At 35.2% G+C, this 19,093-nt stretch overlaps 1 protein-coding gene across 9 annotated transcripts in view; it reads left to right on the top strand.

Annotated features, from left to right (window-relative positions):
* The window catches only part of LOC114661297 (protocadherin-10-like), a 287,170-nt gene that overhangs the window by 47,373 nt on the left and 220,704 nt on the right, over positions 1–19,093 (top strand). The window contains exon 2 of one of the 9 annotated variants that reach the window (XM_051933728.1): positions 6,056–6,725. The exons of 6 other annotated variants lie outside the window; for them this stretch is intronic. In XM_051933728.1, the coding sequence (XP_051789688.1) occupies positions 6,056–6,725 (670 nt within the window). Of the gene's footprint in view, positions 1–4,351; positions 6,726–19,093 lie in introns of those variants that run through there. 2 more of the 9 variants (XM_051933739.1, XM_051933738.1) reach the window with 2 other exon arrangements.

Here is a 19,093-nt window from a genome sequence, read left to right as displayed (position 1 = left end):
AAACAGGTAAACTTATTTGGTAACTCGTCAAAAGTAACCAGAGTCTGCAAACTGGTGAAAAACCAAACATGCAGATGTAGTTTTATTTTCACTTTAACTTTTAAATTTCATTTGTATTTCTTTTATTTTTGTTTTCTTTTTTCTTACTTTTACCCTAACAACTGAAAATACCTGATACTGCAGAAACAATTTGGAGCCTTGCAGATTAATGTTTTAAAATATTGTTCTCTGCATCTTTTCTTCCCTCTCTTTCTTTCTCTTCTTAAACACATAGTCAATAGATTAGACTCTGTTTTGAATATTTGACCTGGCATGCTATGCTCTTCCCGGGTCCTCCCTGTGTGGAGTTTGTATGTTCTCCCTGTGTCTGCATGGGTTTCCTCCGGGTGCTCCGGTTTCCTCCCACATACCAAAGACATGCAGGTTAGGTGCATTGGCGATCCTAAATTGTCCCTAGTGTGGTGTGTGTGTGTGTGTGTGTGTGTGTGTGTGTGTGTGTGTGTGTGTGTGTCCTGTGGTGGGCTGGCACCCTACCCGGGGTTTGTTTCCTGCCTTGCGCCCTCTATTGGCTGGGATTGGCTCCAGCAGACCCGTGTGACCCTGTAGTTATGATATAGCGGGTTGGATGATGGATGGATGCTGTGCTCTCACAGATATCAAGTGTAATGGGTTAAAAGTACCTAGTGTCTGCAAACTGGGGAAAAACTAAACCTGCTGATGTATTTTTGCTCTTACTTTAGCTTTTTAAATTAATTTGAGTTATTTATTATTATTATTATTTTTTATTATTATAAATTGAGTATCCCTAATCCACAATTCCAAAATCAAAAATGCTCTAAAATCCAAAATGTGTTGTGCACTGACATATATTTCACACCAGGGTATATTTTATACAACTTTACTTGGATTCAAGTGTGAAAATATGCATATGCCAAAAAGTGGATGTGTTCAGATGTGGTCCTATAGCATCAAGCGCTGTAAGGAAATGATAAACAATTGGTTATCTATGGTTTGGGCAAACCGTGAAGCATGTCTAAGCAATGAAACACAGTCAAGAAGCTTTTTCCCCATGAAGTGATAAGATAATAGCTCCATAGAATGTCAAAAGTTGTGCACAACATCTTTAAAACTGAGGATGACATTTGTGTTAATGGAATGTCACTGCTTATGGTTAACAAAAGCAGCTTCATTCTCGTTAGGTGACCTTATTTCAATATGAATGCAGTAAAGTTCTCCTATAACGTTAGGAAATCCATATGCTGTTGAAAGTTGCCTTTAATGTTGGCAAAAACTTAGTGCTTTATGTGTGTACACCCACACCATTTAGAAACTGAATGTATTGACTCATCAGGTTGGTAATGACTTCCAGAGCAGCAGGCAGGATAGGATGAAATATTCCTAACCTGTTGATCAGTTCTCTGATAAATGACAACAGTTAGACTGTCCAAAATATACTCACAAACAAAATCAAAAACGTTTTAAAGTGTAAATACACAGCACTGGCCTTCTTAAAAAGGTCTGTACATCATATTCAGCATTTTGAGCTTTAATATGTTTGTCATGTCAATGAACATCATAACAATGGCTCAGGGATAAGAACCTCTGTACATGTGAGTCATCATTTAGCTAATTGGCAGAATTCCCCTATAGGGTATCCCAGAGATATCTCTGAATGCATATATTTGAAAATACAAAAATATCCAAAATGCAAAATGCTTCTGGTCCCAGGCATTTTGTATTAGGGATACTCAACCTGAATTACCTTAACAACTAAATACATCTAATGTTTGGAAAATAATTTGGTGCCACAAAATTTTTTTTAGAATATTTTACACCACATCTCTTTTTCTCTCTCTCTTTCTGAAAGCTGATAATTAAAGGATTAGACTCTCTTTTTTAATGCTTCACATGGCATATTGTACTGTGGTGGCTATCTAGTATAATTTTAAGCTTTGACTTTGCAAACTCTGTGTGTATGCATGTATATATCATAATTTTAGATGCTCTGCTTATTGTTTTTGTGGCTATCCATATACAAATTGCATACTCTTACAATATTTGCTGTTCCTGTATAGTTCCTTTTCAAGTTTAGCCAACTCTTATTTATTAGACCTTTGGTTCCCTCAAAACAATAAGTTGGTTACTAAATAATGGTTCCATCCCCATGGCTGTTATTTGATCCATGGAAAGTGTGCTATCCTCATAGTCAAGGCCATATTATTGTAAGACCCACCTGCCCAGGGTTTCAAAGTTCAAAAGGCCACCCCTTACCTTACCTCACCTCACTACCCCACTACGCACATGCATATACTCACATATTATGAATATCACATATGTCAATAAAAAATCAAATACTTGGATTGAAAAAAAAAAAAGTTCCTAAGTTGATATTGAGATGGATTCATCTTCCTTTTAAGTTCATTAGTATATTGCAATGAATGTAAAAAGCTAATTAAAAGCATATTCTTAAAACTAATGGTTCTTGAATGATACTTTACTTGATTTTGTTGTTTTTGTACAACCATTACTTGACAAAGAACTGTTTAATTATGAGATGGGTTCTTTGCATATGATTTTTTAAAAACTGTACTTTCAAAAGATACCTAATATATGTGGACAAAGAATAAACCTTTACTCACTTTAGGTTGCAGGTACAGTTAATTTTTTGATGCTACTCACAGTCTGGGTTGATGAAGTGTGACTTCAAAAAATTTTTCTATCATGAAAAACACTGAAAATGCGACATCCTAGAGCATTGGTTATAATAGCTTTCTCACAATTAAAAACAACACGAATGTTTGTGGAACATTTTCACATTACCCTTGGCTTCATGAAGATTTTCACTATGGACAGGTGCTTTAGTGATCTCCCGCATTGACAAATTCTGAGAAGTACAATGTATGGTTTATTGATGAGTAAAGACCTTTTCTTGTTTTTGAGAGTAAATATGCCAGGAAATGGTATGGTATACCATCTAGGAATGTTTCCTACCCTGCACTCAGTGCTGCCAGGAGAGGCTTTGAGTTCCTGAATTTCTAATAGGAAGATTTGTATGCAAGACCTGACTATCATGAGATGTTCATTGCTGATTCCCTAACATTAATGTTAAGTTTCTTAGTTATTTATACAGTCAATGAACACCTCAAATAAAGGAAATAGAAAAGGGAAACATGTTATTCTAATTTTGCTTTTATATATTACTTGTTCAAAATATATTTTAAGTATTATTTAGTATAAAGTAGTACTAGGGTGTTGTACCATGTTAGCCATTATGAATGTAGTGAAACATCAAGCAAAATGACACCTGTTATTGGCTAACTAAAAATATTACAATATGCAAGCTTTCAAGGCAACTCAGGCCCCTGCTTCAGGCAAGATGTTTAGTATGAAGTATAAATTACTAACTGTTGGTGAGAAAAAAATAATTCAATTGATCAATCAAATGAATTCTGCTTTCAACTCCCAACTGTTAGTTTCCTGTTGTTAATTGTGCTGAAGTTATGTAAGTGTTTATTGAATGAAGGGAAGAGCATATAAAAATCAAAATTAGTTGGTGTGATTTTTGGTAATTACTTCACATTTGAATAATTCAGCTCAGAATATGCATGGAAAAAGTTTTACTTTGCTGTTTGTCCTTAGTAAACTCCAAGTTTTAATTCCCAACAAAAGCAATCATGTCACACATTTTTGCACAAACCTCTAGAATTATTGTTAAAAGCACATAACAATTCAACTTCTAAGGACTGAAAACATGACACAAAAAACAAATCAAAGATAAAATGTGAGAATTTCAAATCATAAAAAAATTGAAATGTATTAAATATAATAGTCAATTTTCTTATGGGAACATAAAATATAAACTAAGTAAATGCCCAAACTACGTTAATTTTAGTAAATGTGTTCAATAATGTTTTAAAAATTTTGTGAAAATACGAGAATGCAGATTTAAAATTGTTATTGCAATTTGTTAACAGATGCCTGTCATATGGCATAACATTGTACAATCAGATATAACTCTCACACTAGAGTATATTTACACTCCAATCAATTTTAAGGAGTAGTCATTGTTTCATATTTTAGCCAAATCCAATCAAATTAGACTGCAAATTCTATCAAATGAATTTCTCAGGGAAGTACCCCTTTTAGCCTCACAGTGTCGCTGTTGACTAATCATAGAGGGGAAATAAGGTTTGAATTCATTAGAAGCAAGCGGAGAACAAAGACAGCCATAGATACTGTATTAATATTTTGTCGAAACTGCTTCTCTAAAAGGATATTCATGTGAAAGATCAGCCATATGTGATATTTTATAGATATATTTTACTGTGCTTCTGGAGATGATGAGGTTAGTGACTCTCATTTTGATGTTGTGTAATATAGCACATATTTTTTGCCTGAAAATCCGTTATTCTATTCCCGAGGAAATGCAGGAAGGAACAGTAATTGGAAATGTGGCGTCCGATATCGGTCTAGATTCTGGCAATATTTTTAAACGGGAGCCGCAGATTGCTTTGGGAAGTGGGAAGCGTTATCTGGATGTTAGTAAAATTAACGGACATTTATTTATTAAGGAAAAAATTGACCGAGAAATTATCTGCGAATTCAAAGGTGAATGCATACTTAATCTAGAGGCCTTGCTTCAAAATCCACTACAAATGTTTACCGTCGAGGTAGAAATATTGGACGTGAATGACAATGCTCCGAGATTCCCTGTCAGTGCAAATTTAATAAATATTACCGAAGCCAAGGTAAAAGGTGAAAGTTTTTTGCTGGTGATGGCCGTAGACCCCGATGTTGGTAATAACTCAGTATGTAATTATAAACTGAGCGAAAATTTGTACTTTGAGATCAACGTGCAGACTTGGAAAGATGGATCAGTGTCCGCAGATTTATTAATTATGCGGACATTGGACAGAGAGAAACAAGCGGTGCACAATTTAATTCTAACGGCACTGGATTGTGGAAAACCTGCATTGTCTGGCTCGATTAATATCACGGTTAATATACTTGATGACAACGACAATGCTCCAACATTTGAAAGACAGATTTACGAAGTAGAGGTTCCAGAAAATACATTAATAGGGACGACATTTATTACACTAAACGCGACAGATGCTGACGAAGGCTCCAACGCCGAGTTATTATATTCATTTAGCCCCCCCACCTCTGAAAAGGCAAAAATGAAATTCCGTTTAAATTCGAGGACTGGTGAGCTCAGTGTTAGTGAATTACTAGACTTCGAAAAGTCTCATCAATTTGAATTATTTGTGCAAGCAAAAGATAACGGGCCAAATCCTTTGACTGGACGCTGCAAAGTAATAATAAAAATCATTGACAGCAATGACAACCAGCCAGAAATTATTGTTGCCTCATTACAGAGTTCGGTGTCTGAAGATGTAACCATAGGCACAGTCATCGCACTCTTTAGTGTTTCAGATCTGGACTCTGGAAACAATGGAAAGATAAACTGCCACATATCAGACAATGATGCGTTTGAACTTCAGAAAACTGCGGATAATGTTTATGCTCTGGTGACTGCAAAGCTTTTGGATAGAGAAAGACAATCTAGCTTTAAAATTATTGTCGTCGTAAAGGATGAAGGATCACCTCCTCTGTCAAACAATAAAACAATTTCTTTAAATCTTTTGGATGTAAATGATAACGCGCCATCATTTTTGCGTGCTTCATATGAAATTCCCATTCCAGAAAACAACATCCCTGGCACTCTGGTGTGTTCCATCACGGCAATGGATCCTGATGCAAATCTGAACGGCGCTATGAAATATTCCATAAAAGAAACAAATGAGTCCAATAACACCTTCATGAAATATTTTTCCATCAATCGGGACAATGGAAACATTTATTCGCTACAGTCTTTCGACTATGAAGAACAGACATTTTATACTTTTTATGTGGTTGCTAAAGATTCTGGCACTCCTCAGCTAAGCAGTAGCGTGACTATCAAGATAACTGTCCTTGATGAAAACGATAACACACCGGTTATTGTGTCGCCGTGGCGCCTTCATGGATCAATAGTTAGCGACACAATTCCGAGTTCTGCTGAAGAAGGATATTTAGTGACTAAAGTTATAGCAATTGATGACGACTCGGTTCAGAATTCACGAATTACTTATCACTTGCTTCAAGTAACCGACCAGACATTATTTACATTAAACCAGTACAGTGGGGAACTTCGAACCAGAAGACGATTCAGCCTTAGAGATTCTTCCAAACAAAGACTCGTGATTCAAGCCCGGGACAATGGCAATCCTTCACTGTCCTCTACAGTTACAATCCTGATATCAAGATCTAACCCAGAAGTTGAAGGTCTTCTGACACTAAATGATGACCTAGAGACGGAGTATTTATCTTCATTAAACTTGTATTTGTTGATCGGCCTAGCGTCGGTTTCATTTCTCTTTCTTTTAACTATAGTGATCTGTGCTGCAATCAAATGTCATCACAATCCATCTAAAGAAAGTGAAAAATCAGCACATCGGATTAGCTGCTACAGCCAAAGGGATTCAATGATTTCTGACCTGCCGGCACACTCGACTTTATATTCGAGCGACGCTTACTGGCACAGCGTGCTTTTGGCAGAATCACGAAAAGGAAAAATGTTGGTGAGGCAGTCAATGCCCAATGGAACTGGCTTCATTGTGTCAAGTTTGGAGAGGAATTCGGAGCAGGGAACGATAAGTGAATTAGCTGAAACACCAATTCAGGTAAGGCAATAGTGGAGGGGTTTATTTATTTAGTATTATTGTTTTTTGTGAATGTCACTAAGAAGAAAATTGTAATCGAAATGTTCTTAATGGTTCCATTTTTAATTAAGACTTCTAAAAAGGTAAATGACTCCTATATATTTTATTTTATTTTTAAAGTCTGCTTCTTTATCACATTGTATTAAACTTCACAGCCAATTTTCATTTGTAGTATAACGCAGCATTGGATTGCACATTTCAGTTAGTTTTGTTATGGAAAAAGTTGCACACTTTAACCTATTATTTTTGCCCAAAAGAATGATAAAATAAAAAGATACCTCTAAGATTAAAATAACCAAAAGTACTCTTACACTTTGACTTTGGTTTCAGAGCCATCTTCACATGTCCTTGAACAGAACAACAATAATTACGTATTAAATAATACAACTGTGACCTTTAATCAAAGTTTACCTTAACATCTTCTCATTCATCATTTTCTCAAACTTTATGGTCTTTAGTTTGTTTTGTTGAACAACAGCCTTTCCTGTCAATTTGGTCTTATGATTTATTATTTTCAGAAAAGTCTAAACCGGTACAGGATCTTTGGGAATTGTCTTTACCTGATGACAAAAAATATAGCATAGGAACCATCTGTGTGAGACAGAAGCCAATGGGATCTCACACAATCTCACCCTTACTCATATTTGGTCAGAGTAGTATGCCTTTTGAAACCAGTCTGACTGCAAACAACCAATAAACTATAGAAGAGTTTTCTTCTTATCCATACTTTTAATCAACTTTATGGAACATCATTTAATTACAGGTTTGGAGAACTTTGCTTGAAAGGGAAATGGGTATATCAATGCCAAAGCAATACATTACTCTTTAGCAGTCATAAGGAGGTAGCTGGGCATAGCTATAGCATTCTTTCAAATTTTCAGTTTTATTTATTTTTTTGCCATTTCCCCATAACTTATTTTCTGATTTTTTTAATGCATTATTTATTGCCAAAGATTATGTGTATTAAACATTTATTCAGCTTAAAAGTCAATTTACAATATGTAAACACTGTTTATTAAAATGTACAAACAAAGCACCATTTTAAAATGTGTTAATCCATAATCAACACTTACTGTCCCACCATGACCAGGTTTAGAGTATTGGGTCAATAAAAGACTAATTGAAAATTTGATTCTTACATACATAAAAAATCAAAAAAGAAAAGAGACATAGGCCTCCCCATCTATCTATCTATCTATCTATCTATCTATCTATCTATCTATCTATCTATCTATCTATCTATCTATCTATCTATCTATCTATCTATCTATCTATCTATCTATCTATCTATCTATCTATCTATCTATCTATCTAAATTCTTGGTAAATTATTTTGAAAATAGTATAATACATTTCTATCCCTTTCAATTTTATAGGGTTTATAGGATTGCTCTATTTAAGCAAATGAAGTCAAAATGCAAGTAATATAGTGCTGGAAATGACCAATAATTTAACTTACCTAATCTTCTACCATCCGGTGTTACCGACCATAGGTGTAATTCTGAATGTCTAGTAAAACATTGTGCAAACAGAACCCATTCAGTTATCACTATAAAGATAAGGTTATATTAATTGTTCCAGTGTATTGTCAATTTCACATTCTGCATCTTAAAAATGTTTATGGGAGGATAGGATTCTAAATGTACAAAGACATGGCTCTTATTAGTATATACAGATCACAGTTTGAAACTAGAAAAATAGAAAAATAAACAGTGTTGTGTGTTTTTGCGAAAATTTACTCTCTGTAAATATGTAATAATTTAAAGAAGAACTTTCAGCAGTTTGTTTTACTGGTAAATTATATAATCTGCCCTTAATGGCTATAAGAAGAGCATGGCACAAATTATCAATATGAGCACGTTGCAAATAATACACAAAAGATCTCTCTCTCTCTCTCTCTGTATATATATATATATATATATATATATATATATATATATATATATATATATATGCGAGAGACACTTTAATGTCACACGAGACAAGGCAGTGAGATAAAAGGACAGCTGCTGTACAGGCTTTTAAATGATTGACGTGCAGCACGACAAGCAGAACACGGAGCTCGGCAGCAGAAACACAGCAGCTGATCAGACCGCATTTCCTCAGCATGCGTTCAGCACATAAACCCCCACCCCTTGCCAACGCGAGCGGCAGAGACGCGAAATGGCTGGAGCGTAGCGTGCCCAATGGGGGAGGGGAGGGGGTTCAGTGGCATCTGGGCGACAGTCAAGTCGGTGATAAGACAACTCGGTGAAAGACAACCCAGCAAAAAGACAACATGGCAAAAGATAACTCGGCGAAAGACAATTCGGTGAAGAAACAGCTTGGCGAAATACAACTCGGCGACATCCTTTACCAGTTAGGTAATAGTTAGGTTCAAAGAGATTTTTTACTTATATTTAAATGACAACGTGATTTAAAATGTTGATAATAAATTTATATTATTGATGAACGAACTTTATTCTGAAGATGGAACAAACTCTATCTTACATTATTTTCTACAATTAAAATTGCTAATCCTATATATAAATTGTATTGATTGTAATCGTATGATAACGTTATTTAGAATAAAAAAGGTGATCTGTGAGTACGGCTTAAGGAATATCTTTACTCTCAATGTACTGGGACTCTCATAAAGCAAGTGATTCTGTGGATTTTCCGGTGCCCTTGTTATTTAAATATCATTAAAAAATCTCTTTGAACCTAACTATTACCTAACTGGTAAAGGATGTCGCCAAGTTGTCTTTTTGCCGAATTGTCTTTCAGTGAGTTGTCTTTTTGCCGAGTCATCTGTTGCCAATTTGTCCCTGAACAATGGGGGTTGGGGGGGGGGGGGGGCAAGCGAAGTGAGCAGGGGACATATATATATATACTGCGGTGGGTTGGCACCCTGCCCGGGATTGGTTCCTGCCTTGTGCCCTGTGTTGGCTGGGATTGGCTCCAGCAGACCCCCGTGACCCTGTGTTCGGATTCAGCGGGTTGGACAATGGATGGATGGATGGATATATATATATATATATATATATATATATATATATATATATATATATATATATATATATATATTCACGGCACTCGTAGTCTGAATCACAATCTGATTGTATGGGTGGTTACCTACCAGGTAACACTTGTGGTTGGTCAGCAAGATTCGATTCCCGAGAGGGAGTGCAGTAGAGTGTGTACGCCTGATGAGCCCAGAATTAGGGCAAAACACGTGTCGCATACTCTTTGCATTATTTGACAGTAAACTATTTCAACCATATATATATATATATATATATATATATATATATATATACACGCACCATTCAGGTGAATTTAACAGTCCTGATTGCAATTTCTATTTAATTTTCCTACAGCGTGATTAAATAAGTCTTTCTTCAATAACATCTTCTAACATTATTTGGCCATTGTGCATTTTGATTAGGCTAGTGGTAAAATCAGTTATTTATAGTACAAATCTTTTTGATTTCCCTTTCTACATGCTCCAGATGCATTCTCATCCCAAAATGAAATGCATTGAAACAATTATATGAATTATTAAAATGCTACTCAAAGAAATAAAGGTTAGGGTCATCTACTGTAGCAAATCAATAAACATAACATCACTACAGCCTTAATTAGATGTTATCAGAGCACTACAAGTTCCACATACTGCAAGAGTCAGCCATACAGAGATGTTGCAAAATTAAGTTCAGAAATCTATGGAAATATAACTAAATGGAGACCAGTATTAACCTCATTAAATCGCTTCCTGGTTTCTGGTGGAGAGCACCATAATAGATCTAAGGGAATCAGAATGTGATGGATTGTATGATCCATCTATTTTCTAAACCTGCTTCTGTATTAGGTGTAAGACCGAAGCCAGTTATGGATGTGTTGACAGTGTGACACACTTTAGTTTTTATCACGAACAAAATTGAAAGTGAGACATGCTGAAACTGTGATTAAAACAGCTTCCTCACAGTTAGAAACAACTTGTCTTGATGTTGATGTGAAATTGTCACAGTTTCTCTTACTCCCAACATCCACAAACTCAGTCATACAGTATTTAAGAAATTGTCAGGTAACACCTGATCTCGTTAATGAGAGCATACCCTGTGATTGTGTGGTATACCCTCTAGGGGCGTTTCCTTCTTTGTATTCTGTGCGGCCAGGTGAGGTACTGGATTCCTGTAATCATGTAATGAAATAAATCAGTTTAAAAAAATGAATAAAGATCCTCATGGAAGACATGATTATCCTGAGATGTTTATTGCTGATCCCAAAGCATTAATAGCTTACTGCAGTGTATTAGTTATTTAAACAGTCCATGAAATCCTTGCGTAAACAGAATAGAATTGAAAAAGGACAGGTATAAATCTAATTTTGCTTTAATTTATTGGTACATGTTCCTAAAATATTTTTAAGGATTATGATTAAATTTCTAAATTGTTAGAGATAGAAATTAATTTAGTTTATCAGTCAGATAAAATTAACCCTAAACTTCCAAATGTTAGTTTCCTGCTGTTAATTTTGCCGAAGTAATGCAAGAAGGGAAGAGCATATACATATCAAAAATGGAGTCTTTCCAGTAAATAGTTTACACTTAAAATAATCCAGCTCAAGTACTACAAAAACATGTAAATTAAATATGTTGCTTTTTAGATAGTTTTTATTAAAGTTATGTACCCTCCACCATTACATTTGTAATAAAGTAAATTTTGTAGCACAGTTTTGCCTACAGATCAAGAAATGATTGTTTAGGGTAAATAACAATACATCTACTAAGGTTTCAAACCATGGCACAAAAAGTTATCAAAGATAATGTGTGAAACTTCAAATCATAAACAAAGAGAAATTTATTACATTTAATAAAGTCAGTTTTCATTTTGCTTAAGGAAACATTGAAAATGGAGGCATATAAATTAAACTGAGGGCCAAGTATGTTGATTGTAGTTATTTTATTTATTAATTTTATAAAAATGTTAAAATGTGTGAATTCAGATTGAAACTTTTCATTGCGATTTGTTCACAGATGCCTGCATTATGCCCTAAGTAATAAAACTGAAAAAGATCAATATTTTAAAACTGCAATTGCTAGAATATGTTCACACTCCGAACCCTTTTGAATAAAAATCCGCTAAAACGTCATTGTGTAATTTAGCAATGTATAACTTGGCAAAGTAGAATCAATTTTAACTGTCTTATAGAGTAGGTGAATTTCTCAAAGAAATATCGCATTCAGCCTCATAGTGTCGCTGTTGACTAACGAAACAGGGAAAATAAGGCTTGAATACATACAGTGCAGGCGGAGAACAAAGAAGACAGTAGATATTCATATTTTGTCCAAATTGCTTCTCTAAAAGGATATTCGGCCGAAAGAGCATTTTCACTTGATTTTTTACTGAGATATTTTTCGTGGTCCTGGATATGTTGAGGTTAGTGAATACTCTTTTAATATTATGTAAGATAGCAAATATTTTTTGTCTGAAAATCCGGTATTCTGTTCCCGAGGAAATGCAAGAAGGAACAATAGTTGGAAATATGGCTTCTGATATCGGTCTAGATACTGGCAGTCTTTTTAAACGGAGTCTGCAGGTTGCGTTGGGGAGTGGGAAGAATTATCTGGATGTTAATAAAATAAACGGGAATTTATTTATTAAGAAAAAAATCGACCGAGACAATATTTGCGAATTCAAAGATGAATGTATAGTTAATCTGGAGGCCTTGCTTCAAAACCCACTACAAATGTTTAACGTTGAGGTAGAAATCCTGGATGTGAATGACAATGCTCCGAGATTCCCTGTCAGTGTAAGTTTCATGAACATTTCCGAATCCAAGGTAAAAGATGAAAGTTTTTTGTTGGTGAAGGCCCTGGACCCTGATGTTGGTAATAACACAATATGTGATTATAAACTGAGCAAAAATTTATATTTCGATATCAATGTGCAGACTTGGAAAGATGGCTCAGTATCTGCAGATTTATTAATTATGCAGACACTGGACAGAGAGAAACAAGCAGTACATAATTTAATTCTGACGGCACTGGATTGTGGAAAACCTGCATTGTCTGGCTCGATCAATATCACGGTTACCATACTGGATGAAAACGACAATGCTCCAAAATTCGAAAGACAGATTTACCAAATAGATGTTTCAGAAAATACATTAATAGGAACCACGTTTATTACGCTAAACGCGACTGATGCTGATGAAGGCTCCAACGCTGAATTATTATATTCATTTAATCCACTCACCTCTGAGAAGGCCCAAATGAAGTTCCGTTTGAATTCGAGAACTGGTGAGCTCAGTGTTAATGAAGAACTGGACTTCGAAGCGACCCGTCAATTTGAATTATTTGTGCAAGCAAAAGATAATGGGCCAAATCCCTTGAGTGGACGTTGCAAAGTAATAATAAAAATCATTGACTGCAATGATAATCACCCAGAAATCATTGTTGCCTCATCGCAGAGTTCAGTATCTGAAGATGTACCCATTGGTACAGTTATCGCACTGTTTAGAGTCACAGATCTGGACTCTGGAAATAATGGAAGGGTAAACTGTCACATCTCAGGAAATAATGAGTTTGAACTTCAGCAAACTATGGAAAACGTTTATGCTCTGGTGACTGCAAAGTCTTTGGACCGAGAAAGAAAATCTAGCTTTAATATCACTGTCGTAGTGAAAGATGAAGGAACGCCTCCTCTGTCAAATAATAAAACAATTTCTTTAATTCTTTTGGATGTAAATGATAACGCGCCGTCGTTTTCTCGTGATTCATACGAAATTCCCATTCCAGAAAATAACATCCCTGGCACACTGCTGTGGTCCATCACGGCAAAAGATCCTGATGCAAATCTGAACGGCGCTATGAAATACTCCATAAAAGAAACAAATGACTCCAATAACACATTCACGAAATATTTTTCCATCAATCGGGACAATGGAAACATTTACTCGTTACAGTCTTTTGACTATGAAACACAGACATTTTATACGTTTGATGTGGTTGCTAAAGACTCTGGCTCTCCTCAGCTAAGCAGTAGTGTGTCTATCAAGATAACTGTTCTTGATGAAAACGATAACACACCGGTTATTGTGTCACCCTGGCGCCCTCATGGATCAATAGTTAGCGATACAATTCCGAGTTCGGCTGAAGAAGGATATTTAGTGACAAAAGTTATAGCAATTGATGACGACTCTGTACAGAATTCACGAATTACATACCATTTACTTCAAGTTACTGATCAGACATTATTTACATTAAACCAGTACAGTGGGGAACTTCGAACAAGAAGACGCTTTGGCCTCAGAGACTCTTCGAAACAAAGACTTGTGATTCAAGCCCGAGACAATGGGAATCCTTCACTGTCATCCACAGTTACAATCCTCATATCAAGATCTGACTCAGAAGTTGATGGTCTTCTAACAATAAATGATGAACTAGAGACGGAGTATTTATCGTCATTGAATATATATTTGATGATCGGAATGGCGACGATTTCATTTCTCTTTCTTTTAGTTATAGTAACCTGCTGTGCACTTAAATGTAATCAAAATCCATCCAAAAACAGTGAAAAGTCAGCCAACCGAATTAGCTGCTACAGCCAAAGGGATTCAATGATTTCCGACCTGCCGGCACACTCGACTTTATATTCAAGCGACGCTTACTGGCACAGCGTGCTTTTAGCGGAATCAAGAAAAGGAAAAATGCTGGTGAGGCAGTCAATGCCCAATGGAACTGGCTTCATTGTGTCAAGTTTGGAGAGGAATCCGGAGCAGGGAACGATAAGCGAATTAGCTGACACGCCTATTCAGGTAAGGCAGTAACGGAGTATTTATTTATTTATAATAATAATACTTTTTGTGAATAACACTAAGAAGAACATAGCAATTGTATTGATTTTAATGGTTATGTTTTTTAACGGTTATATGTTTAATAAATACTTCCAAAATGGTAAAGGGCTCAGTTTAAATATATATTGTAGTTTATTTTTAAAGACTGCATGTCTTTCGGTACATTGCATTAAACTTTACAGCCAGTTTTCATTAGCAGTATTAAACTGCCTTGTAATTTCAGTCAGTTTGATTATGGAAAAGGTTGCACATGCTAATCTATTATTTCTACTTAAAGTAATGAAAATATCACTATGAGGATAATGAAATTAAAACAAATCTCAAAGATAAAAATAATTATCAAAAGTACAGTTACACTTAAGTAACTTTTGTTATAGAGCCACTTTCACTTTTCCTTGAGAAAAAGGACAATAATCATGTTTTAAATAATACATCTGTATTTCACCTTTAATCACAGTTTGTCTTAATATCTTCTCATTAATCAATTTTCCAAATTTTATTTCCATTAAACATGTTTTCTGGAGCAACAGCCTTTCCTGTCAGTTTGGTTGTATGATTAATAATTTTCAGAAAACTACAGGATCTTTGAGAAATGCCTCTTTCCTGATGGCACAGGAGCCAACAGTGTGAGACAGCCCCAAAGGAATCTCACACAATCAGACACTCACTCATACCTGATCAAGTAGAAATTCACATCAGACTAGTATGCCTTTTTAAATCATACTCACTGACAACAACCCATAAACTAGAAGGGCTTTCTGCTTCTCCATGCTTTCAATCTAGTGTATGGAATGTTATTAAATGACAGGTTTGGGGAACTTTGCTTGAAAGGGGAATAGACGTATCAATGCCAAAGCAATTAAACTGCTTTTTTTAGCAGTGACAAGGAGGCAGCTAGGTATATCTACATAATTCTTCCATATTTTCAGTTTTAATCAATTTTTTATCTTTAGCTATAAATTATTTTCTGAAGCTTCTTTTAATGCCTTATTATAATGCCAATAATTGTGTGTATTTACTACTGGGGCTCCTTTATACCAACAGCAATACATCTGCATAATGCCTCACAAATAAAGTTCTATCTATCTATCTATCTATCTATCTATCTATCTATCTATCTATCTATCTATCTATCTATCTATCTATCTATCTATCTATCTATCTATCTGTCTGTCTGTCTGTCTGTCTGTCTGTCTGTCTGTCTGTCTGTCTGTCTGTCTGTCTGTCTGTCTATACTTCTCAAATTATAAAAACCTTAAGGAAATATTGTTTTTGTTTGTTTTTCTTTTACTAGTTGAAGATACACACAAACACACCCACACACCAAGCACACACTAGGGCCAATTTTAGAATTGCCAATCCACCTAACCTGCATGTCTTTGGATTGTGGGAGGAAACCGGAGCGCCCGGAGGAAACCCACGCAGACACGGGGAGAACATGCAAACTCCACGCAGGGAGGACCTGGGAAGTGAACCTTGCGGTGGGTTGGCACCCTGCCCAGGATTGTTCCCTGCCTTGTGCCCTGTGTTGGCTGGGATTGGCTCCAGCAGACCCCCGTGACCCTGTGTTCGGATTCAGCGGGTTGGAAAATGGATGGATGGATGGATAGTTGAAGATAGTGTACATTTATATATGTTTGAATTGTATAGGGTGGGATAGGATTGTTCTATTTAAACAAATTAAGTTAAAGTGCAAGTAATATAGTGTTGGAAATGACCAGTCCTTTAATTTGCCTATTCTTTTAGTACACTCTAGAAACAATTGTTTTGGGCCAACAAAAAAAATTAACGCAATGCTCTGAATCAAGATTTTTGAGTTACTAAAACTTCTGGTTAAAATTACGCAGAACCAACCCACAACACTGAGTAACTGGAAAAGGTTTTTTCTTCAGATCTTAAATTACTTTTAAGTACCATCTACTTAAAAAAAATATAGGATACACACAACTTTTTAAATTCATTGCACATAAAAATTAAGTTGTCCCAACTAATTTATGTTACATTTTTAAAGACACTTTTAAGTTCTAAATACTCAATTATTAATATATTTTAATGTTGTGATGATGTAAAAAATGAAGTTGGTGTAATTACTGTTTTCTGCCTATAATTTTAAGCGTTATCATGTTTAATTACTTGTTAAATTATTAAAACTACAGCCACTTAAAGAATGAAAGTGTTGCAAAATTTACTTTTTTTACTTACATTTTTACATTTTTCAACATCTTTCAAAAACTTTGTCTAACAAATAGCCATACTACAGCAGCAAAAATATAGGCCTCAATGTAATTTTCAATTGCCAAATATGTCAAATCTGACTTCTATTGCAAGATGCAAAAACATTTTACATTTCAGCTTCGGAGTATACTCTAAACCTTACAACTGACAGATTATCACAATTAAAGAAGTATCTTCTCAATATGCCATCAGGCTTACATCCAGTAAAGAAATATTGTGTCTAAAATCCTTAACCAACATACAAACGCACGTGAGAAATCATTAGCGGCTGGAACAAAAAAAGTAATGCTGAGTAAATATGATAAGATGGACAGCACTAAATTTCACTAGAGCTATTGAACCTGTTATGCAAAATAAGTAAATGATATTTACTATATTAGAGCAATGTAAATAATTATTAGCTTGAAATTGCTCCTCTATCGCTAAAATATCCGTTCTATCACTCACCGTAGTTGTTTGTTTCACTTGCAGTATGGTGTTACGATCTTGTCACAGCATGTTAAGTGGGAGGAGTTTCACACTCATGAAGCAGAGAAATTAAGTAGCCATAGCGTTAGATTAGGTTAGACGAACTTAAATTTTGTTTTTCAATAAATGAAAAAAGGAATTTGAGTTTAGATTACTTGCAAGTCTAAGCTAAAGTATGTAATACTATAATTCTTTAATGTCAACACATTAAATAATGTTTTCAAATTAAAATATTTAATAAAATCATTGAACTTGAATTTTTAACCTAATAGCATGCATTTGATTAAGTGATGGTTAGAGGTCTCTTGAATTGCTTTTTACAATGTATCTGGTGTTCCTGACCAGTTGTAATTCTGAATATCTAGTAATATTTTCTGCAAAAAGAACAAATTCAGTTAGCACTCTAAAGATAATGTTATGTTATTTGGTCTAGTATACTTTCAATTTTACATTTTGCTTCTTGCTAATGTTTATGTAAGGATATGATTCTAGAAGGAGAAAGGCATGGCTCTTATCAATTCATGCAGACTACAGTTTGAAATTACAAAAGAAAACAGTGTGGTGTGTTTAAGTTAGGTGTGTTTTTGGTAAGCTTTCATTTCTGTAAAAGTGTAATTTCAGAAATTTGTTTTAGTGGTAAATTATATATTATAACCTTATTGGATATATGAAGAGTATTGCGGAAATCTATACTAATAAAAGGCAAAGCCCTCACTGACTGACTGACTGACTGACTCACTCATCACTAATTCTCCAACTTCCTGTGTAGGTAGAAGTCTGAAATTTGGCAGGCTCATTCCTTACAGCTTACTTACAAAAGTTAGGCAGGTTTTATTTCGAAATTCTACGCGTAATGGTCATAACTGGAACCTGTTTGACTGACTCACTCATCACTAATTCTCCAACTTCCCGTGTAGTTAGAAGTCTGAAATTTGGCAGGCTCATTCCTTACAGCTTACTTACAAAAGTTAGGCATGTTTTATTTAGAAATTCTACGCATAATGGTCATAACTGGAACCTGTTTGACTGACTCACTCATCACTAATTCTCCAACTTCCCGTGTAGTTAGAAGTCTGAAATTTGGCAGGCTCATTCCTTACAGCTTACTTACAAAAGTTAGGCAGGTTTTATTTCGAAATTCTACGCGTAATGGTCATAACTGGAACCTGTTTGACTGACTCATTCATCACTAATTCTCCAACTTCCCGTGTAGGTAGAAGGCTGAAATTTGGCAGGCTCATTCCTTACAGCTTACTTACAAAAGTTAGGCAGGTTTCATTTCGAAATTCTACGTGTAATGGTCATAACTGGAACCTGTGTTTTGTCCATATACTCTAATGGAGGAGGCGGAGTCACGTATCGCGTCATCACGTATTACGCCTCCTACGTAAGCACGTGAACTGAAACGAGGAAGAGATTTACAGCACAAGTCAAACGCGGGAATGAAGGTAAATGACGTTAATTGTTGACTGTCTTTTAATACTGTGTACTTGTTGAGTGTCTTTTAATACTGTGTAAGCATACATATTAACACATGTGCAATTAAACGTGTGCATTTACGGGGTGATTTCTCAGGCTTAAAAGCTCGCCTTTTATTAAAAAGGTAAATGCAAACTCTTTTCATTCTGAAGGGCACAAACCACGTTAGATTTCAGCCGTTAAACGCGCAAAAATGTCAGTACACCAGATAAATAGCGCAACATATTATCAGTTGTATTGTATGCTTACAATACATATAGAAATGTGTTAATCGTTAACTAATATTATGAGATGGTGTTTTTCGACTCG

Source organism: Erpetoichthys calabaricus, chromosome 11, assembly GCF_900747795.2.
Source record: "Erpetoichthys calabaricus chromosome 11, fErpCal1.3, whole genome shotgun sequence".
NCBI lineage: Eukaryota > Metazoa > Chordata > Cladistia > Polypteriformes > Polypteridae > Erpetoichthys > Erpetoichthys calabaricus.
The sequence above is the reverse complement of the archived record's forward strand: the minus strand, read 5'-3'. Positions and strand labels throughout refer to the sequence as shown.